The sequence below is a fragment of the Anthonomus grandis genome, chromosome 3 (assembly GCF_022605725.1).
Source record: "Anthonomus grandis grandis chromosome 3, icAntGran1.3, whole genome shotgun sequence".
NCBI classification, from domain to species: domain Eukaryota; kingdom Metazoa; phylum Arthropoda; class Insecta; order Coleoptera; family Curculionidae; genus Anthonomus; species Anthonomus grandis.
In genome coordinates this window covers 6,089,120-6,113,810 of record NC_065548.1, presented here as the reverse complement: position 1 = coordinate 6,113,810, position 24,691 = coordinate 6,089,120, and the positions used below count along the sequence as shown (strand labels likewise).

The following is a 24,691-nucleotide window of genomic DNA, read 5'->3' as shown; positions in this document are numbered from 1 at the left end:
TGCCAAATTTTAAAAAAATGGAGTGTAGAAAATTTAAAAATTGAGCATTAAAAAGCTAAAAAATTAAAGAAAATTTAAGAAAAAAATAAAATATTTGCAAGATTAAATAAGAATGAAAGAAGACTAAGAATACAATAATCAAAATATCAACTACACGAAGAAGGTTACAATTAAATAATAACACATTAACATTACAAAAAAATTAAATCAATTAAAAAGAAGGTAAGAAAAATTTGTAAATTCTTAAAAATACAAGTAAAAAAGTTATATAACATTTATTTTATATTTATTTATTTATTTATAACTCGCTTACCTCAAAACTGATCAGTCCGCTATGGTCTTGGTCCAGTGTATTAAAGACAAAATGAGCATATTGACTACTGTTGGCTGAAAAAAAAAACAATTAATTCCCACTTTACTTAATACATTTTAATCCCTAAAACACATAAATCAGACTTAAATAGGAACGTGTTTTTTTCGACCGTTTCTTAATGACAAAAGTTCACCCCGGGAATTCCTTTTCGCCCCATTTTATCTCGAAGGTCTTGTACGGGAAAAAAATCCACTTAAATTCGTGTTTTTTTTTTTGTAAAATTTTAGGACGAAAAGTAAATTCGGCATCTCGTAAAATTCATTATTTTTCTTTGAGAGGGCGGTTAGGGGATTTTAACCCCGTTTAATAATGTAACAACGCAGGCGCAGTGCTGTCAAGTCACGTCTAATTTATCCTGGGAAATTCGTTTGGATTTATTAGGTTTTGAAGAAAAATTCGAGGCGTTAGATTTTTTTTTCCTAAAGGGATTCAATTTGTTTTTCATTTTTTTTTTTGATAAAGCTTCTGTGTTTATTTTGGATTAGATATAAAATGTTTATGTAATCCAAGGGATGTACATGGAGTATTTTTTCAGGTTTTAAACGGCCTTATTTTTATTATATGTAGAGAATTTTGAAACGAGTATTTGAGGATAATTTGGAGTGCAAGAAAAAAGAGGTACTGAGCAAAATTCATTTTTTTATTTTTACTCTTTGAACCCAAAATTCATGGACTAATTACGTAAACAATAGACTTTGAAAAGCCCTAAAAACGACAAAAAATCATCAATAAACATTATTCGGCTCGTCGATCATTTACGGTCCAATTAATTTTGAAAAAAAGGAACATTGTAAAAACGTAAATCCACCTTCACCCCGCCAATTACTTTCCATTAAAAATCCATTTCGGTGTGACAAATGTGTTGCAATTTCAATGCAAACAAACATTTATGCCGGAGAGCAAATCCTTCCATTACCGCGATTAAACGTCAAAACGTGTTTCTCCATTAAACAAAATATCCAGAATTAATGTTGTTGGTATACTGGATCCAGGGAAGTTTTATATTTCGAAAATCCTCGAAGCCAATTTGGACTTTCGTATTGATGCATCGAATTTCATTTTTATATTTTAATTAAGTCGCTCTAATTGAATTGTTCATTTTACTTACTTCATATTAGCGTGAAAATTGCAACAATAACAATTATTAATAACGGTTTTTAATTAAAATTGCTATTGAATCGATTAAATAAAACACAACTGGACAATTTCAATTTAATTCCTATTCGGCTTGTCTCTTTAATATTAATGAATGAATAATGAATGTGTAATGAAACGGTCCAATATGGGGGGCATTCAATGTTATTAAATTAATTTCTTGAAACATTTTTTTACATTTGTGTTTTGGTATGTGTTTGGTTACTGTGTAATTGGAAGTCTTTTACTAGAAAAATGGTATTTAATTTTTTTTTGGAAAAATAGCATCAACTCTTAATAGCTATTTCCTCTCTGTTAAACCCTTGCTATTTATTTGGGTTTTTAAATCATAATTTCGCAATAATTTTCTATGATTTAAAAAAAAATATTTTGCCTAAGAATTAATAAAATATTAATTTTATTTGTAAACTAAAGGATCTTTTAACGTTATTTTAGTAAAAATGATTTTTCCAAGGACCTTAACTGATTTTTTCAAGCAGAACTGATAGGAAAATAGACTTTTCCAGGTAAATATGACATGCCAGAAAATTTCAAGGATTTAATGGTTCCTTAATAGGACCCCTATAAATTAGTAAATTATTTACAAAAATCCAAATACGTAAAAAAATTATAAAAACTAATCAAATTGTTACTTATTTCGGATCTATGATAGATATTAATGTTCTGAAATTGGTAGAATATACTTTTTTTAGGAGTTCCAGAGAAGAAAAACAAATTAAAATAGAAAAGAAAGAAAAGGAGAAAAAATAATGTTTACATACCATTTAATGCGAAAACGACAAAAGAGGACAGAAACACAATTAGTTGTTTTAAACCAACATACTGTTCTCAAAAAAAAGCGTCTTTATTTGCTTTTCGTTAAATATAATAACGATTGTTTTTAGCACAAAATGCGTGTGCATGTTTTTTACCTAATTAGGTTTAATAGTGTTTATTTTGAAAATATTAATAAATTAAATAGGAAACAGTAGAAAGAAAGCACAATAATATATTATCATAATTTTCTTTTACCTTTTTAATAAATTAATAGTCATGACCTACAATTAGAATTAATTTGTAAATGTTAGGATCATATTAGCAGTATTCTTAAAAAATTCCGCTATAACATAAAAATGCAATTTTTTGCATTTTTTTATAAATTCCTTAATAAATACTGCAATAGGCTTCGAATTATTCAAATCAAATAATTCCTGTCTAAATTTCTAGGAGACAAAGTTTAATGGTTTATGTGTGTGTTTTAATTATCTAAAATTAGGGTATACTTCATTTGAAAAAAAGACTATTATTCTTTGCACCAATGAGCTTTATTGCGCTTTTTAAAGGAATAAAAAAGAAAATATGACAAATAAAATACAGCGAGTAAGAATACAGATATAAAAGACCAGCGATATTAAGTGACAAACGAAAACGACAAGTGAATTTTATGAATTATTTATAGAGAAGTTTTTTAGTAGATATAGCACCTAATAAATTGTATGCATATATTTCTAATGTGAATATACTTTTTTTTTATATTTTTGCCTTTTGTTTTACACATTTTTCCAATAAGATTATTCGCAATCCTAATTCTTCTTTTTAAAATCAATCTCATTTATTTGTTAGGCATTATTTCAATACTATTTACATGAGTATATTGATTTTTAACTTACTGATAATTAATTTATTTCATATAAAAAATTTGACAAAAAAAAAATAAATTAGGTATGCCTAGACGAATTTCTAGTATTTCAATTTTCTTGATTTTTGAGCTTTTTTACAATTTTGACAATTTGCAAAAAAAAAAATCCATTTTATAAAAACTCAATTGTCTCAATTTCCTGTAGATCCCTTAAAAAATTATGAACAACCTAATTAATATAAGTCATTTAATTAAGGCTAAAAATAAAAACGTGACATTAGTATCCATTTAAGGTATGCCATAGTCGTAATAAATATATAAAGTTCTTTTTTGCAACTATTTAATATATAATCTGAATGTCAAAAATTGGTAAATTTGACATATTTTGTTGGCATATTTCTAGGATTCCTTTAATTATTCTTAAATTATATTCTCAAATCCTTTAATTATAAATAATAAAAGTCCAGTAAAAAAGAGTTTGTCCTAATCTTTTTTATAATATTTATAATAATTTTCCTTCGTTTTATTGAGGATTTTTACAATAGTACACTCAAATAAATTAACGAAAATTTATTAAAAAATAAAAAATTAAAGCCTGCACAAGACTAATTTTCTTTATAAATCTTTTTATTGGTTCATTTATAATACTTGTTTAGCAACTGATTAGTTGTTATTCAATCTGAGCTATTACTGAATTCTGTCCCTTTAGTCCCATCTGTCTTTAAGTTGTCCTTTTATTTCCTGTAAAAATTGGGGCTCTCATTAAAGGTAATTTTTTTCTGGATAGGATAAAGTCGAAAAAAGAAGGGAGGAAGGCCCTATATTCACTAAATTAATTTTAAAATTCCTAAATCCTTTAAGAGTGTTACATTGTCAGTACAGGTATCATATACTGAATTCAGCACCCAAGCAAATTAATTACTTGGTTTAGTAGTTACCCTGTAAGAAACAAAAAATGATAGCAAAAATGTCACTGGGTGCTCAAGTCCATGTAAAATTGCTAAAGTTCTAAAAATTGTCTAATATTTCTATAATTAATTTTTTCATTTAATAATAAATAGATCATAAAAATTGTACTCATTTATTTTAGTGGTTCTCACTTAAGCATTCTGTCATTGAGTGTGGCACTTAAGCAAATTTAATTAATCCGTTTGATATGTGCTTTTTGTAGGCAAAATAATGGCAAAACGGTAATAAGAGCTCAAATCCATGTCAGAATGTTACAAGTTTCTAAAGTTCCTTTAAGAATTTGTATTTGTGTCCAAATATTAAAATAAAAATGTTCTCATTGAGGCATTGTGTAATTGAGTTTGGCACCCAAGCAAACTTAATAAATCTGACAAGCCCCTTTAGTATGTTTTTGTTGTAAAAAAGAAGAAGTGATGGCAAAATGATAATAGGTGAAGAACGTTAAAAGTTGTCCGATATTTCTTTAAGAATTTTTTCATTTAAGTAAATGTTAACTTATAATAATGATTAATGAAGGTAGCAAAAAAATACTTTAATTTTATCCAATTATTACTTCGACTGCCTGTAAAAGCTGACTAAACTACAACAATTATTGAGTATTCAACAGATTATTATTTGACAGATTCCTTTAAAACTGCTTTAAATATCTCTAAAAGTTGCCTTTAAAATCTTGAAAGTAAAAAAATATTTCAGGCATTTGAAACCTTCTTTTGGGAAACTGTAGGGCCTTTAACTGCCTGGAAGTAGCAGATATTGATTCTGATTCCATCAAAATTGCTCCTACTATTTAGAAAAGTCGAATATAACGTTCAAATATTCCTCAAGCAACCCTCTAAGACTTTTAATTACCCGGAATTAACGGAAGAGTGCTACAACTGCCTAGAAAAGTTGACCTTATTATATTAAAATAAAATAAATTTGCTCAGGCAACTCCTTTAGAAATACGAATGCCTTCAACTGCCTGGAAGTGGCAAAAGATGACTCCTAGTTCCTTTAAAACCTAAGAGAGTGTTCATTATAGTTTTATCAATATTATATTGTCCTTCTAAGGTCAAAATAGAATGTTTTTATTGCTCAAATATTTTACTTATATTTATTTTAATTTTACTAATAGAGATTCTCTTTTAAGCATTCTGCCATTTAGTTCAAGCAACTTCAAATCAAATTAAAATACTTTTATTTGCCTAAATAAACTCAAAAAATAAATGTACATGCATAAGTATAGTAAGCAACTAAAGAAATATTCACGAGACAAATTAGGAAGACATCGCGGTTATAAAACCTAACAAAAAGCCAATGGCAACTAACTTTAAGCTAGTAAATATTTAAAAAAAAAATGTGTAATGGGTAATTAAATCATTCAATAAAATAACGCTAAATGCTTGGAATAAAAAGAAAATTATTTCAAATGTCTAAAAAATATGAGAAATATGACCCAATTTGGAGCAATAAATTTTTGGATTTACTCTTCAGTACGATTCCCATAAAGCTCTTATAAAATTAAAAAAAAAGGAACATCAAACAAATTTCGTCGATTTCCCTTCCATATCAGTTAAACATTGAAATCCATCTCTTCCTGACAGCATCCCAATTCAAAACAAAATCGAACGTCTCCCCACAGGGCCAGTTGTAGCAAACTTAACCAAGATAAATGGACGACCGGCGGCTCCATATTGCTTTTGCTAAATTTAATTCGTGTTTATGTCCTCCATAAAGTACGTTTTCCCATAAACAACATCTCCACCCACTAATAAATACCCCGGGTGATTTTACGTATAATTCTTGGACAATTATGGATAATTATGTGAAAGGTGCAAGTGTTGTTGCGAATATTATTGCGGAGCGTATATACGGAAATTTATGGGTTTGCTATTAAAAATGGAAAATAGATTTCTGTCGTTTCGGATTATTTTTGGTTTAGTTGGTAATAAATCCGAGGGAATATACATTGTTCGAGGGGGTTAAAGAATGTAATACTTCATATATCAGTTAAAATACCTTTCTTTAAAGTTCTTTGATTTTCTATAGGAAGAATGATGAAGCTAGGGTCGATCCATTGATTTTTTATTACTCTTGTAGTAAATATTAAATAGCAATATTAAAGTATAATATTTTATTACAATTGAACTTAACAAAAACTGAAAAAAAAATGAAACTGAATTAGGCAAATAAAGATGCATTATTGGTCATGTATAATATTTAATGCTTCCTCTAAAGAAATCATGCTAAATAGAAATAAATTATTATTAAAAGCTATACAAATGAAGCCTCGTTAAAGACAAAATAGAATATATAACAAGAAGAAGATGAATTGCCAATGATGACAAAGATCCAACCAGTCAATTGTTCTTTAATAAAGGAAATGAAGTTTAAAGAAAATTAAGAGCAAGTGTATTATTCTAAAAAGTCTAATACACTTTTGACACAAAAATTAATATGTATTGAAAAAAATATCAGATAATGTTAAGAAATTTGAACATTCTGACATGGATTTCAGCATCCAGTGACATCATGTTTTATTTTTTACATGATGAACATACCAAATAAGTTTGCTTGGGTGCCGAACTCAATGACAGAATGCTTAAATGAGAATATTTTTATATGATTATTTGGACACAAATACAAATTCTTAAAGAAAATCAGACAATTTTAGAAATTTTTAACATTCTGACGTGGTATTGGGCACCTATATATTTTTGCTATCATTTACTGTTTGAAAATATACCAAAGATAATAAGAGCTTTTTATAAATTTCAATAAAGAAGACGTTCAATATTTCATTGGTCCAATTTGAATTTTAAAAGCTATTTCTCATATTTTTCAGATACTTGAATTAATTTTTATTTTATTCCAGGCATTTGAAGCTTTATTGAATTTCCTTCATTTTTTTTTGTAACTTTTTTACTCTATTTCAGATTTTTGGGGTCAATTTGAGTGATTTAGTTACACATTACCACTTTGTCATCATTTTTTTTGTGACACTTTTGCCACCTTGACTTAGGTGCCGAACACAATGACAGAATGCTCAAATAAGAACCTCTTTTCGTGAAATTAAGGTAAATGACTAACATTTTCATAATCATTGTTGTAGTATTACATTTACGCTAATACAAAAATTCCTAAAGAAAAATGAGACAATTTTAAAAACCACAGTGGTATTTTGTAGGTAAATTGATGAATTGTTAAAAGAAACTATTTGTTTCTAGCCAACGTTTCGAATTATATTTAATTCATCTTCAGGACTCTGCAACAGAGAGAAAATCGTGTTCAATTTTTTCCCGTTTTTATATAAATATTTGTTAAAAAAAATAAGTTCACATTTATGACTGTAAATAACAGTAACAAATACCACTTATTTCTGACAATAATTAATCCCAATATTCTGACATTAATTTGAGTCTCTATTACCATTTACCCGCATTTCTTTTTCTTATAAGAAGAATATACCAAACAGCTCAATCAAATATTTTATATTATTATTTGAACGCAGATACAAATTCGTAAAGAGAATAGAGCAATTTAACAAATTTTCTTTAACATTCTCATATTGGTTTGAGCACCCAGTATTATTTTACCATTATCTCTTCTTTCTTGTAGGATGAATATATTAAATAGCTCAATTCGACGAGCTCAGTTTGCTTGAGTGCCGAACTCAATGACAGGATGCTGAATTGTAAAATTTAAGAAAAACATGCAAAAATACGTAATGAAAATAAGTTCTTAAGATTCTCAAAGAAGAATTAGCTAATAAAAAAACATTTTGGATATGTATTTAAGCACCCATTACATTATGACTTCATTCTTATATTAAGAATATTTCATATAAATATTGACACTATTGGAGCATTTATGCATTCCGTCATTGAATTCGGCACCTCAGTAAACTAGAGAAACTCGATCAGATGTAAAGTGGTGCTGCACACAATTGAAAATAATGCTAAATTTTAAGATAAAAAAATTGAAAAATAAAATATAATAAAGATAATAGATAGAATGCTTAAATGAGAATTTCTATTTATAAAATTAGAACAAATAAATAAAATTCTTATATATACAGATTCGTGAAGAAAATTTACCCAATTTAATATTTTTTTAAAAATTCTGACATGGATATAAGTACCCATTATCATTATTTCTTCCATCCTACTAGAATAATATACCAAACAGCTGAATGGGTGCCGAACTCAATGACGGAATGCCTCAAAAATACCATAAATTTAATTTTCACATTTCTGCAATTCTAGAGAACATATACTTTGAAATAAAATTACGAGCTAGATCAGTTACAATTGTAAACTTCTAAATAAGTTTCTGAATATACACATTCAGCAATATTTTAGCAAATCTGATAATATGGTATAATACCGTTGTGTATTGGAGAATTTAATGCGGAATTCTTTCATTTGAATAACCTAGTATTCCGCTGCTTTGAATGAACCAACATATATCACAGGTTGTAATTCCAAATAGATTGACCCATTTTTTGTATATGAAAAGCAGCCTATTTTGACGTGCGATGCAAAATTAGCTGGCCATTTTTCTGATCACAGGTTAGTGTATGTCAGTCTCAATATTAAGATCAGAAAATAGGAGCCAAAATTTCCCTTCTCTGCCTTCTAACATCCTGCAGTTTAAAACAAGCGAATTTAGGTTTGCATTAGTGTCTCAATTTTTTTATAAATCAAGTAGAGAATTTTGATTTGGTCTATCACTAGCCCTATTGCTACTTGCCAAGGATTGAATTTTATAGTTAATTAAGGACCTTATTATTATTTTTATTTTAATGTTGTTCCTATGCTAAAACTGCTAAGTTATACTATTAAGATAGTTTTTTATATGTAGTTTAGAATAAAATAATTAGAGATTAAATTTGAGTAGCCATAGGCTTGACTTCACCTTCTTATAATATAATTGTAACTAGTTTATAAAAAATATAATATTTAAATTGATTTAATACAAGGCAATTACTAATGCTGGTAAAAACAAGTCCCATTCTTCAAATTCTTTTAAATCGGAAGATGCCATTTCTCAGCAATCTTTAGGGACAACGTGATCTCCATTCCATGTGTTATTATGACTCACTGCACCTCATACCAGACAGATGTTTACCAAATTAAAAAAAAAAACTTTCACCGAATGCGAAAAAATTAACCCAGAGCCATAAACCCAGTTCGCGCTATTATGATTTTAATAAATTCACTCAAAAACCGTTTATTTTTCTGAAGGGGTAATTACATTTTCTGCCATCGCCTCGCAGTAAAAGTTATTTTCAATGAAAATAAACGACATGTAGGTAGGTATATAACTGAGTTCGCTCTCACATCGAATACTTGATTGGATATTTAATTCTTAATTTAATAATAAACGAAAATTTGTATTTAAAAAAAAACGCAATGGCAAGTTCCGATTCGTTCTGGCCCCTTGGTAAACTGCTGGATACATATTCAAGCTCCTTTACGGTTATATAATAAAACAAGAAAATGAATATTCAAACGGAAAGACAAACTGGGAAAAATATTGTCAGTAAACTAAATATTAACTTTGGAAACTCGCGAGTGCGGAATAAAGAGGCGAATTCGGATCCAGATGGGACGAAACTTTCTCACATTTATCTCGTCAGGACGGGCAGATGTGCCGGTGCCAACTGTTAAAATGGCATGAATAAGCGTGTTTTTCGTTAGAGTTCACCCGATCCTTATAGGGAGCTTAAGAGTTAATTCTTTAGAGATTTTATAATCGGGTTTCAGAAGAATATTCATAAAGAAGTTTTCTTTGGAAACTAGGTCATCTTATTTACACCTTGAGGTATTTTTTAAATTGGGTTGATTTTTATCAATATACATGACAAAGCCTTTATTTCACCTGAAGCTCTTCAAAACGTCCGAAACAGTTTGAATACCAGCTGTACTTGTGCTTGGAGAAGAATCCAAAAGTAAGGTAAGGTTTCCAGTATTTCATTATTATTATCATAATTTTTTAAAGAGTTGCATTATATAAATGAACATAAAATACATTTCACTCATTTATGAGGATTTTGAAAAAAAAACTAAATGCAGTTTATGTATAGTTTTATAAGAAACACAAAAATTGTAAAAGAAATACGGGTTGCCATTTAAAATTTAACTGGAGGTCTGGGGGTTAAAAGTTTGTTTTCAAATTTTCACCCGGTTATTGGATCAGGATTATTAGATTAAGAACTGGATATCAGTTATTGCAATTTACTTCCTAATTTTTTTTATTATATTCTATGCATTTCTTGCCATTTCAAGTGAAATTGAGTGACATGAGTGTCTATTACAATTAAATCTGATCAACCCGATCAATCCAGTTTGATCAATTTGCTTTGGTGCCAAACTCAATGGCAGAGTGCCTTTTAGTTAAGTTTAAATTCTCATAATTATGATTATACAAGGTGTCCTAACTAAAACTATTCACCCCAAATAACTCGGCTGTGAAATGGCAGCTTGTCAAATAAAAGAAATTACCTCTGGAAATTTGTAAATAAAAAGGGGAACAACTGCTAACTGATGTTAAAATAGAATTTATTATTCAGGTATACTTTATGTAGGTATTTGTTCAATAGCGTTTTTTTTTCTAAGCTCTATCAAACATTTATCCGTTTGGTACATTTCGTACATTGAAGTCCTAAACGCAGAGTTTTTAAGAATTTCCAAAACGGCGTTCACGTTACAAAATAATAATTAAAATTATTGTTTTTTCCTTATTAGAAACAATAATTATGCATGAACACAACATGACGTAAACCTCGACTCTACAAATAAATAGTTATTAACCAGCAATTTTTCTAATTTGTGTACTTATTGATGTGTAGATAAACCTTTATTGGCATTTTTTTTACTTGTAGAACATCCTATACTAAAATGTGGATTTGGATCAAAAATCACAAAAGTCAGGTATAATATAACAGCCATCACAGTTACCTTGTGTTTTGACCAAGTGAATTTATGAGCATTTTTATTCGTTTTTCTAGCAAAAACCTTACGAAACCTCGTTTTTCACCTAGAAATTGCTGAGCCTAATTACTTATAAAATGGCCAATAATTAATTTTTTATCTAATTTGTGAAATATTTATTTTGATAATTTTACTGGCCGGCACGATCACCTGATTTAACACCGTTGGACTTCGAGAACACCTAAAATCAGTTGTTTATAAGACTCAGCCAGAATTAGTTCGAGGGGTTTAGTTCGATAGGAATTCGAATATCGATTCTATCACTGCATGGAAGTAAACGGCGAATATTTTTTTAAATATTAATAATAATCATATATGTATATTACGTAATATTTTACGTTGGTGTGTTTCTTATTTTATATAATTTAATTCAGTTTTATTAATTTAATATGCATCCCTTCGGTTTTACCCGGTTTGCTGAAGAAGAGTAAGAAATCGTAAAGTAATCTTCAAAAAAAGGACGATGATACTTAAGGTAGTATTATCACTAATAAACTTTATTATTACATATATAATATACCTATCAAGCTACTTACTGCCGTTATAGGTAGCTTTCTATAAACAACTTCTTTCATAAAACCCTATAAGAAAAAATCTAATTTTGTTAAATCAGGCGATCTGGCTGGCCACCTAATAGCTCCATTTCTTCTAAAGGTCACATTTAAATAGTGTATAGTATAGTTTGAAAACGTACATATTATAATAAAAACAGAATTCATACATACATTCTACATACTGTGTGGTGACTTTAACTGGAATAAATTCAGTTAAAACTAATCAAATTTTATCTCGCAAAATTCCTGAGACCCGTCGATTTTTGTTTATTTTTATCTTTGTGTATTTTTGTATTTTATATTGTGTATTTTATATTTGTGTATTTTTTCACCTACAGAGGGGGTCCAAATTAACCCAAACTTTTTTTTTCAAATGGAAAGCCACTTTTTTTAAACTCTCATTGAAAAGAGCCCTTTTTCCTGATTAAATTGCCCTATTTACTTTTGTGATTATCTAAAGGAGAAATACGAAAAAAAATAAAAACCATTAAATTATTAAAAGTCTCGAAATATTTTGTGTTGGTAAATTTTTGGCGTGTTTGTTTATTTTATTGGTATCGGGACATTTCCTGACATTGTGTTTTTGAAGGTGGTAGACAATGGTACAGTGAAAACATCTTGTCGGACTTGCATTGTCTTATTTATTTAATGTAACACGACGTTTACAGTTGATGACGGTTGGAGATACTTACCAACCGAAACGTCGTGTTACAGTAAATAAATAAGACAATGCAAGTCCGACAAGATGTTTTCATTTCCTGATATTGTTGTAGTGTCACTGTTAAAGTAAATTTCAACCAGTTGTTAAATAAGTTAACTTATATTGAAAAGATGCCTTATTTATCCGAATCCCACAAGATTGAAATCTTAATGATGATTGGTTATGGGGACAGAAGTCGTACTCAGCTATAGGTTGTCCACTTATTCAGGCAGAAATATCCAGATTTGTCACCTATTAACCAAGGTACGGTTAGTAAAATCGAAAGCAGATTTCGAGAAGTTCGGCACGTGAGGGATGTTTCAAGACAAAGGTCTTCTAAAATCGATGAAAACACCCAATTAAATGTATTGTTAGCGATGGAAGAAAATCCGGTAACTGCAGCCAGAAGAGTAGCTCGCGAAAACTCTATTCACCATAAATCTGTGCCAAAAATGTAAAAAAGTGCAAACAAACGACCTTATAAAATGCAACCCGTTCAAGAGTTATTGGAAGACGATCCAGATCGCAGAGTTCAGTTCTGTGAATTAATGATGAACGCCATTGACGAAAATCGCATATCTTCGGAGTGGATCCTTTTTTCTGATGAGGCTACATTCACCCTAAATGGCCATGTTAATAAGCAGAACTGTCGCTACTAGTCTGACGAGAACCCACACTGGGTAAGGAAAACTAATACACAATATCCCCAGAAAACTAATGTTTGGGCTGGCATAATTGGCAGGCAAGTTATAGGGCCCATATTCTTCAATGATAATTTAACTGGGGAAAGATATCTAGAATTTCTGAACATGAACTAGTTCCAGTCTTACGTGCCTTATATCCGAATCAGTTCGATCGAGCAATGTACGCCAGTATTTAGATGACAATTTTCCAAACAGATGGATTGGTAGAAGGGGTGCAATCGAGTGGCCGGCACGTTCTCCCAATGTCACCCCACTTGATTTTTTTCTGTGGGGACATTTGAAAAGTCAAATTTACATGAGCAAACCAGGAAACCTAGACGAACTCAAAGAACGTATTAGGCAAGAAATCCGACAAATATCTCCAGAAGTGTTAGAAAATGTCAGAAACAAATTTTAATATCGTCTTGGGCTTTGCCAACAAGTAAATGGTGCTTATTTTGAGCATCTTATACATTAAACGCAACTTTTAATAATTTAATGGTTTTTATTTTTTTTCGTATTTCTCCTTTGGATAATCACAAAAGTAAATAGGGCAATTTAATCAAGAAAAAGGGCTCTTTTCAATGAGAGTTTAAAAAAAGTGGCTTTCCATTTGAAAAAAAAAGTTTGGTTTAATTTGGACCTCCCCTGTAGGTGAAAAAATACAAAAACTATCTTGAAATGTGAAAAAAAATAAATAAAAATCGACGGGTCTCAGGAATTTTGCGAGATAAAATTTGATTAGTTTTAACTGAATTTATTCCAGTTAAAGTCACCACACTGTATATTAAGTCAAAAGTATGTAGTTATATAGGAAGAAAGTTTTACAGATTATACATAAAAAAGTAACTTAGAGCTCACATTTAAAAAAATTAAGTTTAAAGTCTAGTCCAAATCCTATGAAAAATTTAAAATTAAAATGCTAAAAATTATTTTTCTTTTTGTTTTTTGGTTAGATCACTATATTTTTATATGAATTATCTCTCTGTTCTCTTAAGCCCATTTGTTGAGAGCTTTTTTGAAAATATTTATGTTCTTACTTTTTCTGATATCTCTTGGCAGAATATTAAAAAGTCTCGTCAAAAATGTTTCTGTCCTATAGCCTTATGTACTCGATCTGTCTTGATTAAGTTATCTCTAGGTCTTGTCTGATGTGCATGGTCGATTATCTCGTATGTATTTCTTATTTTCGAAAACTCGTAAAAGCATCTTTTTAGCATAAAGTTGACGTGAATCACAGATATACGATTCTCTGTATAATAGGGAGGCAGAATAATCAAATGGTTTACCAAAAATTATTTTTAAAATTCCCATAATTAAATTATTTTTGATTCTGATCCTTTTTTTAAGTTTTATATGCATTTTTTTATATCGGGCGGTGCGTCGCCGAGCGGAACATAGAAAAACCCATGTAAATTTTAAGGGGGTCAATTATTGGCTTCCCTGTACATTTTATAGAAAAAATTTAGGATAACTTTTTGAAGAGACCAAGTTTCAAAAAATTTTAATAAGCGAATCTTGAATTATTCAATTAAATGTAATTGCAAAATTGGCAAATTTTCGGTTCAGGTAAAACCAAACGGGCACCAGTAAAATGAATATTGTCACTGACGCGAGGAAAAGTGTCAATAAAACAGTGACAGTCGATATTTGAAAAGAAGTATGAATTATTCAATCGATGAAAAAATAGCCATAATTAAGTGGTATGCGGGAAACGGTTTTAGAGCAGTATCTGAAATGTTTTCAGTTTATTTCCCCACCAAGCCCATTTCAACTATTAAACGTATTGTCAATAAGTTCAAGTCCAAAGGTACCGTAATAAATAATTGAAAATGTTCAACTCAGGATATCGGAAATAGAGCCTAAGAAAGAGAAAACAGAGATCTTAATATTCTACTGAGTGTGGAGGAAAACAAGATGGTTAGTACGAGGGTTCTTGGGCAAGAGGTAAATAAACATCATACAACGGTATTGCGCACTTTAAAAAAACATAAATATTATTCGTATAAATTCGAAAAACCTCAAGAGCTGCAGGAAGGAGATGAAGAGCGAAGAATGGCATTTTGTTTTGAAATTATGAAAAGAGCAAATAATGATAGGAATTTTTTAAGAAATATTATTTGTTTTACCGATGAATGTACATTTACCCTCAACAATGAACCAAATGTTCAGAATTGCCGGTATTGGAGCCAAGAAAATGAACATCGCTTTGTTCATACTCGGACACAATATCCCCAAAAAACAAATGTATTCGTGGGAATTATCGGACACCATATCATTGGACCCTTTTTTATGGACTATAACCGCTGAAACCTATTTGGACTTATTTCAAAATCAAATTGGACCCGCCTTTGAAGAAGTTGTTCAGGAAGATCAAATGATCTGGTACCAAATGGATGGTTGCCCGGTCCATAATGCCCATATGGTTGGACAATGCTTTTAACGGCAATTTTATTGGTCCATGGTACCGGATACTTTGGCCAGCCAGGTCACCTGATCTTTCACCGAATGACTTTTTTTTGTGGGGTCATTTAAAAAGTGTCTATTTGAGGATCTAAACCAGTTACAAAACGCTATTTCATTAGAATGTAATAAAATTTCCCAATATCAACTTAGTAAAATTAGAAATGAATTTTATGATCGGTTAGGATATTGTTTGGCTCTTAATGGGGGGTTGTTTGAATATTTGATTAATTGATGTTTTTATGTTTTATTTTATTTAACTATATAACTGTCAACCATAAAACTAACGAAGTAATCACTGAAACTTATAAAACTAAATATCTTGGCATCATCATTGACCAACACTTAAAATGGAATCAACATATTGGTTATCTCTGTGATAAAGTCAGAACTTTAATACATACATTTTATGTTCTTCGGGAAATAATGGGCAATAAATTATGTTTGCTTGTTTATAAATCATTAGCTGAGTCCCTCCTCTCGTATTGCATAATTGCTTAGGGTCATTTATAGGAAAAATAAGCTCTGCTCTACCGAGTTACTTTATAATGAAAATATTAGTGATATAAGTCATCTGTATGTACAAAACGTATGCTCTTTTGTGCATAAAACTGATATAGCAAAGAGACAAATCACGCATTCCCAATGTACCAGAACTAATATGTACAACAATTTGAATTTACCACAAAATCATAAGCAAATAAACCTTCATTTTATAGATTATTTAGGGCCAACATTTTATAACTTACTTCCTCCTGATATTAAAAATATAAAAAACCATAGAATATTCAATAGAGAAATAAAAAACTACATATATATTAATTTTAACAAATTTAGACCAATGATTAATTGAATTTACCGGTTCAACAGCGTATTATGTTTGATCTTTTCTTTTCGTAGTTTTAATGTAAATAGTGTATATTTTTAAATGTAACAGATTTATCTGAAATTACGTTATTTTCATTTAGGTTCAATTTTGTTTTTGATTATTGATATTGAATTGATTTAAAACATGTATTCTGTTATATTTCTTACTAGTTTATTTTTGTGTATAATATGTATATTATTCTGTTAATAAGTTTATTTTGATTGTTAAGGAAAGAGTTGGAATCCAAGCATTTTTTGTAAGAGTATAATTTGGTTTTTCTGATAATGTAATTCGTACATAAGCATGCACAAGTATTAAGTTACTTAAATGCTTATTTCGTATATTATAAACATTTCGTATATGTAATTGTATTATAAGAATGAAAGAATAAAGAATGTAATTCTCTATCATTTTTAAAAAAGTTATTTTATATTATTTTTCACACTTAGTAAAATATTAAGAGTTCTGTTCTCTCTTTTTTCGGATCTATTTTTGATCTTCTGAGTTAAACATTTACAATTATTTATTGGAATGTCTTTGGACTCGAATTTACTAACAATAGGTTTAATGGTTGAAATGGACCAGATAGGCTTGATGGGAAAATAAATTGAAAATATTTCAGATACTGCTATTGGTTTAATTAAATTCTAAGTATGATAAAATTATTTTTTTAATAATCGATAATAATAATTGTTATTGGTTTAGCTTCATCGTTATATTAAATAAAAGTTTAGATAAAAAAGTAATGTTAACGTGTCTTTGAATGTATAGTTGTAAGATTGATAAAACGAAAAAAAACATTTCTTCTATTCGGCTGTACGTCAGATTTGACAAAGCCTTATAACAAATTGTTTGCTGGTGGCTGGTATCTGGTTTTACCTGAACCGAAAATTTGGTAATTTTGCAATTACATTTAATTGAATAATTCAAGATTCGCTTATTAAAATTCTTTGAAACTTTGCACGAGGGTTTGCCAGATTGGTCTCTTCAAAAAGTTATCTTACATTTTTTCTGTAAAATGTACAGGGAAGCCAATAATTGACCTCCTTAAAATTTACATGGGATTTCCTATATTCCGCTCGGCGACGCACTAAGTTCATATAATAAACTTCGATGCACGCCATGAAGCGAAACGATACAACGTTGCCGCATCTTACACTCTTTTAATATAAAATTATTAAAAATACACTGGTAATACCGTGAAAAATAATCGGATTACTGATGAATGCGGTTCTATTGGCAACGTTACCGACAGATTCACGTTTTAGAGTAAAATAAGTCTCGGCGATTCCTTAAACAGGGGTCCGAGCCAATTTGAAATAATTGAAATATCTGAAATATGACCGGCGCTTTCGCCAATTATTAAGAATTATTTCAACTCGCACCGAGGTGCGGATTTGTTGTGTTGAAATATGTGCCTTCACCAACTTATTAGTATTATTATTTCAAATTGTCCCAGACATAGGTTTAAGGTTTCTTAAGATGCACTCGCCTGGAATGTATATTATGCGATGTGATTTTATTAAATTTTGGTAGATAAGAACTTTGTGTTATTTGAGCGTTGAATGCGTATTTGGAAAGCGGCTTTGTTTTGTTTAATTTGGGTGGCATTTTGTGTTGTAGTAAGATCAATACGGTGTGGATGTCTTTGTGCCTTATATGTATTGCTGTCAGTAAATTATGTTTAATTACAGTTTATTTTTTAGTCCAGAGGCTATACCGGGTGGTGCGTCGCCGAGCGGAACATAGGAAATCCCATGTAAATTTTAAGGGGGTCAATTATTGGCTTCCCTGTACATTTTACAGAAAAAATGTAAGATAACTTTTTGAAGAGACCAATCTGGCAAACCCCCGTGCAAAGCTTCAAAAAATTTTAATATGCGAATCTTGAATTATTCAATTAAATGTAATTTAGGAATAAGAATGGTAATATTAATATTTTTTTAAATATTTTATTTATAATTTTTTTGCATTGAGGATGTTGTCTTTGCGCTTAGAATAACATATGTATATCTATTTCTACTTTTCATTTTTAATCCAAAATCTAACATCAATAAGTTAGATTAACATTAATATATGGGTTGGGTGCCGTACTCAATGGCAGAGTGCCTAAATAAATATTTAACTTTAGAGTGTATTTCCAGATTCTCTACTGGACATTTTAAGATCTGCTTTTATTCATAATTCGTAAACGATACAAAAAGCGTCACAATATGTGTCATAATGCCCTCGATACCCCCCCTTTCCTCCCTCAAAACCGCTAAAGTGAAAACTTCAGAATACTGCCATTAATCTCCATTAAAGTTCTTCCATTAAATCTCGGAAAAGTTAGATTAGAGATGTTTCCGACACCGCATCGCGCGCGCCTCGTTCCGTTATCTTTTCGAGTTTGATGGATGCACGCGTACCTTTTGCTTTGTTTGCGTTTTCCGAATTACAAGGGTTTTAGGACGTTAATAATTGAGCATGTTTTTTCGAAAAATGTAATTTTTTATAAAAAAAATCTAAAACGTTGGTGCATTCCGTAATTGAATTGGGCACCACAGTAAATTAATAAAGCAGGTACAAATAAAGTAAAGTAAATACACATTTTTGAAATATTTACAGAAAATTCAGCCAGTGGCAGAAGAGAATACCTTCCGATATGGATTTAAGCATCTACTACCATCATTACTTCTTTCTTGCAGAGATAAAATTTCACATAAATCCAAGTTCAATAATATATTGATTGTATTGGTATATGCATTCCGTCATTGAATTGGGCACCTCAGTAAACTTAAGGAACTTGATCAGGCGTAGAGAAATGCGTTAGAAAATAAGCAGTAAAAACAAAAATACACTCAAAAATGTATTGCCCCAAATTGAACTTCTATATCATTATTTTCATTCTCAGTTCTTTTTCATATTTTTCAGACTTATTTGGAATAATTTGTCTATTATTCCAGGCATTTGACGTAATTTCATTGAATAATTTAATTACCCATTACGCAATTTGTTAAAGTGCCGAACTCCATGGCAGAATGTCAGTAAAAGATTCTACTTTGATTTTTTAAGAAAATTACAAGAACAGTTTTCTTTGCCTTAGAAGGAGAATCATGTTGATAAAGCTAAAATTCATGCTCCCCTAAATTTTAAAGGAATCAGAGTAATTTTGTGCTACTCCCAGGCAGTTGAAGTTATTAATATTTCTGAGGAAAATGCCTGAGCAAAGTTTCAACTGCCTGAAATATTTATTTAATATCAAAATAATTTTTGACAGAATCAGAATCAATTTTTGCTATTTTCAGACAATTGAAAGCCGTGGTACTTTCCTGAAGAAAGTTTCAATTGCCTGGAATATTTTTTAAAATTTTAAGATAATAAAGTCTACTTCTCCAGTACTTTTAAAGGAATCAGATCTATTTTTTTCTACTTCCAGGCAATCCAGAGTAATAATACTTCCCAAAGATTTGCTTAAGAAAGAAACATTTGTACGTTAAAGTCAACTTTTCCAAATAGTTGAAGCAGTTTTGACAGAATCAGAATCAATTTCTGCTACTTTCAGGCGGTTGAAAGCCCGAGGACTTTCCTGAAGAAAGTTTCAAGTGCTTGGAATATTTTTCTTAATTTCAAGATAATAAAGTCAACTTCTCCAGCACTTTTGAAGGAATCAGATCTATTTTTCGCTATTTCCAGGCAATTCAGAGTAATAATATCTCCCAAGGACTTACTCAAAAAACATTTGAACGTTAAAGTTGACTTTTCCAAATAGCTGAAGCAGTTTTGACAGAATCAGAATTAATTTCTGCTACTTTCAGACAGCTGAAAGCCCGAGGACTCTCCTGAAGAAAGTTTCAACTGCCTAGAATATTTTTTTTTATTTCAAGATAATAAAGTCAACTTGTCTAGCACTTTTGAAGGAATCAGATCTATTTTTGGCTACTTCCAGGCAGTTTTTTCAGATTTGACAAAATCAGAATCAATTTCTGCTATCTTCAGATAGTTGAAAGCTGTCGTACTTTCCTGAAAAACTTTTCAATTTTCTGATATATTTTTTTTTTTATTTCAAGATAATAAAGTCAACTTCTCCAGCACTTTTGAAGGAATCAGATCTATTTTTCGCTACTTCCAGGCAATTCAGAGTAATAATACTTCCCAAGGACTTGCTTAAGAAACATTTGAACGTTTATGTCGATTTTTCCAAACAGTTGAAGCAATTTTGACAGAATCAGAATCAATTTCTGCTACTTTCAGACAGTTGAAAGCCGTCGTACTTTCCTGAAGAAAGTTTCAATTGCCTAGAATATTTTTTTTTATTTCCAGATAATAAAGTCAACTTTCCAGCACTTTTGAAGGGATCAGAACTATTTTTTACCACTTCCAGGCAATTCAGGGTAATAATACTTCCCAAGGACTTGCTTAAGAAACATTTGAACGTTAAAGTCTTTTCCAAATAGTTGAAGCAGTTTTGACAGAATCAGAATCAATTTCTGCCACTTTCAGATGGTTGAAAGCCCGAGGACTGTCCTGAAGAAAGTTTCAATTGCCTGGAATATTTTTTTTTAATTCAAGATAATAAAGTCAACTTCTCCAGTAGTTTTGAAAGAATCATATCTATTTTTTAATACTTTCAGGCAATTCAGAGTAATAATACTTCCCAAGGACTTGCTTAAGAAACATTTGAACGTTTAAGTCGATTTTTGCAAACAGTTGAAGCAATTTTGACAGAATCAGAATCAATTTCTGTTACTTTCAGACAGTTGAAAGCCATAGTACTTTCCTGAAGAAAGTTTCAATTGCCTGACATATTTTTTTTTAATTTCAAGATAATAAAGTCAACTTCTCCAGCACTTTTGAAGGAATCAGATCTGTTGAAAGCTGTAGTACTCTCAGTTGAAATCTGTAGTAATCAGAAAAATTCAATTGCCTGGAATATTCTTTTACTTTCAAGACTTTAACAGTAGTACACATTACAGGTAGGTAAGCAACATTTACAGGTATTTAAAGGAGTTTTAAAGGAATCAGAGTCTTTTTCTGATTCTTCGATTAAATGTTTTTCAATGACTCTTTCTTAAAGAATTTTGAAAAAAAAATGGAAAATGAACTAAAATTTTTGTTATTTCTAAGATGTTCATATAAACTTTTCCAGGCAGTTGAAATAGTTTTGAAAAAACTAAAGTAAGTTTCTATTACGTCCAGACAGTTGAAGAGAACCTCTATGCGTTAAATAATGATAAGTGAGTAGTCTAATTTCAATTTAGTGAACAGTTTAAAAATCTTACCACTTTCTGGCATCGTTACTACTTACTTATAGGGAGATTGTTGCAAATGGGTCACTCACATTTACTTGGGTGCTGAACTCAATGAGAGAAAGTCATATATTTGTTATTTTATTTTAAGGTTATTTTAAAATTTTTATTTCCTGTTTTTTTCGGGACTGCTAAGGTTAATTTTTCGGAAAATTTATAATTAAAAAATTAAAATTTTCACTAACAAAATGCTGTGATAAATCCAAAAAAGATAGCGATTTAAAAAATCATTCAAAAATTGCAGAAATTAATCTTGGAAATTGACTTTAAAAAAAAAATAAAACGCTCATATCTCTGGAAACAAAAATATTATTTTTATTTTATATTATTTTTATTTTAAAAAATGAAAATACTGACAGAATTTATACATTTCACTATTGAATTGGGACCACAGGGAACTCTAGGAACTCAATCAAATGTAAAGGACTGTGTTTAACGAATAATGATTAATTTGTTAAATTAAGAAACATTTGGTCTTAGATCCCTAGTATTAATCTTTCTTGCACTATTTCTTTTTTTTTTATACTCTTTTTTACAAATTAGATACAACGAGAATACAATGTCATACTACCCAATAGTATTATTGTTTAAATACTATATTAGCAACCTGTTCTATTATGAATGAGTTCCTATATTGGAACAAGTGCCTAAATGTGCCAAGCAGAAGGCCAAAAAAGAAACATTTGTGAGAATACAAAGTGAAAATAAAAATTCAATCAATCAACTCAAAACTATAAATGAAGATAAGCGAGTAGTATAATTGACATTTTTTAATAAATTAATAAATTTTTGCATAAATTTGCGTACTTAAGATTATTCCAAATGGATTACTCATAACACATTTGTTTGGGTGCTAAACTAAATGACGGAATGTCTTTTATTTGTTATTTTAATTTAAGGTAATTTTAAGATTCTTATACCTTATTTTCATTGGGACTGCTAGACTGAGGTTAGTTTTTTCAAATTAATATAAATTTTTTCAAAATTAGATTTTTCATCAAAGAAATGTCAATTTCTTGGGTGAAAATGCTTATAAATAATGAGCTAGAAATTTAAAAATCATTGGACACCAATTCCCCAATTCTTTGTAAGAACGTTTAAAATTACGAAAATTGACCTTTGAAATTGACTTTGTCTTACAAAAATCACGACGTTCATATATGTCAAAGGAAATAAGCTAAAAACTTAAAAATTAAAGGGGAACTCCTCGTATATTATAACAGTCTAATTTTTATTTCAGGTGACCACAAACCACACGATATTTTTTACTTTTTGTTGAACAAAAACCCGAATAAAAGCACTTAAATAAAAAACTTCCCCGGTTTTACCAATTTACACCGTAAATATCAGAAAAACACCCTTTTTGAGACAACGCTTCCACTTAGACCGTACCATACGCGAAAAGCCGCTTTTGATCTTGAATAGGCGAAACGTTCACTAGGCGCCTTTGCACAAAGGCAACTTCTTAAATCTCGGAAAAAGTGCCCCCCTTTCAATTTCAAGTTTAAACCGGTTTTTCGCTTACCAAGCAGTTTCGTTTGGAGTTTAATCAGATTGAGTGTATCCCGCCCTTGTACTTTTTTTTATTCTTCTTTATTCCCTTTTTAATTAGGTAAGCCTCTTGTGAGCGGTTAAAAGTAAGCGATTTTTAGCCATTATGGAGTCTCAGTGAAGATTATAATAGAGTGTTTTTTTTTCAATATAGGTTGATTTCGGGTTAGAATATTATATGTTTGTTTTCTAGTGAATGTACAACTTAGATAGTCGTAAAAACTATTAAAAAATACTACTAAAAAAAATGTCACCATTGTATCTAAATAACTGCACGTCTTTAGCTCCTTTAATGCGAAATTTAACTATAAAACAACCGTTTTCTTAAATCCTAAAAAACGAAATTAAACCGAACATAGTGTAAGCTCAAAGCACCCGATCCGAGGCTCCAGTAAAGACCAATTTTAGAGAGGGCAAAACCCCTAATTACCCAATATAAGATGCTCCCAGTAAGCTTCTAGTTCGGCTACAATCTGCCCTTTTATAAAGGGATTTAATTAAAAACCAACCCCGGTTTTTTTTTATTCTTAAACGAGAGGTTATTCTCTTACCCCCCGGGGCATACAATTTAGTATCTTCTTTTGTGTTTTCACGCTGTATTTATTTTAATTTAACCCGACGCGGTTTTGGCAAATTGAAAATGTTAATGTAACAACTTTTTGTAGAGAGAGAGAGAGTTGCTTTGCTTACCTCCCTGAGGGAAAAACTGAGCATAAATCATCTTGAAGGTGTCCTCCCTCACTACTCCCGTGGGACACTCTGCCTTAAATCCTCTGTATATCCTCTTAATTTCTTCCTGAGTGAACCTGGTGGCCCTACAGAGCGATTCTAAACTTCCTGGTCTGTATCGTGGCGGGGTTTCTAGGTCTTCTAATTCGGAATCTGAAAGGAAACTATTGTAAGAAAGAGACAAAGTTTTATCAGTATAAGGTTCAAGCATAACTGGTTGCATCGGGCCAGACAGAGAGAGGTGAGAAGGGCACTATAACAGAAACACCTAAAACAAGTTGAGTAATCATTTCAAGCATTTTGAATTATAGGATTAGTAACATAGATATAAAGAGAGATCAGTATTTCCATGAATATATGAAATATGTGGTACTAAAGTAGTTTTGGTGAGGCTCCTAAAAGATTTAGGCATTCTGCCGTTGGATTCAGCACCTTGAAAAATTTTAATTGTGCATTGCAGCATAGCAGCTAAATAGATTAAGAGATCTAAAGAGTCTTACTACAGGTCATTATTACCAAATTAGATATCAGTATTTCCATGAATATATAAAATACCTGATGCTAAACTAGTTTTAGTCTCAGAATGACAATGTTTGGGCATTCTGCTATTGGATTCAGCACCTTGAAAAATTTAAATTGGGCATTTGACAGTACTAATCGCTAAGATGAAAGTGTGGTAACTGGATCGATATTTTGGACATTCGTGTCAAGCTAAAAGTGTCTAATTACTGGTCATGACATTGTTATCAATCATACGTCAATATTT

At 30.2% G+C, this 24,691-nt stretch overlaps 1 protein-coding gene across 6 annotated transcripts in view; it reads right to left on the bottom strand.

Annotated features, from left to right (window-relative positions):
• LOC126733954 (Kv channel-interacting protein 1-like) overlaps nt 1-24,691 on the bottom strand; it is a 300,096-nt gene that overhangs the window by 55,565 nt on the left and 219,840 nt on the right. For all 6 annotated transcript variants that reach the window (XM_050437449.1, XM_050437451.1, XM_050437450.1 and 3 more), the window contains 2 exons: nt 23,887-24,078; nt 314-387 (listed from right to left, as the gene is read on the bottom strand). In XM_050437449.1, coding sequence (XP_050293406.1) covers nt 314-387; nt 23,887-24,078 — 266 coding nt within the window. The remainder of the gene's footprint in view (nt 1-313; nt 388-23,886; nt 24,079-24,691) is intronic.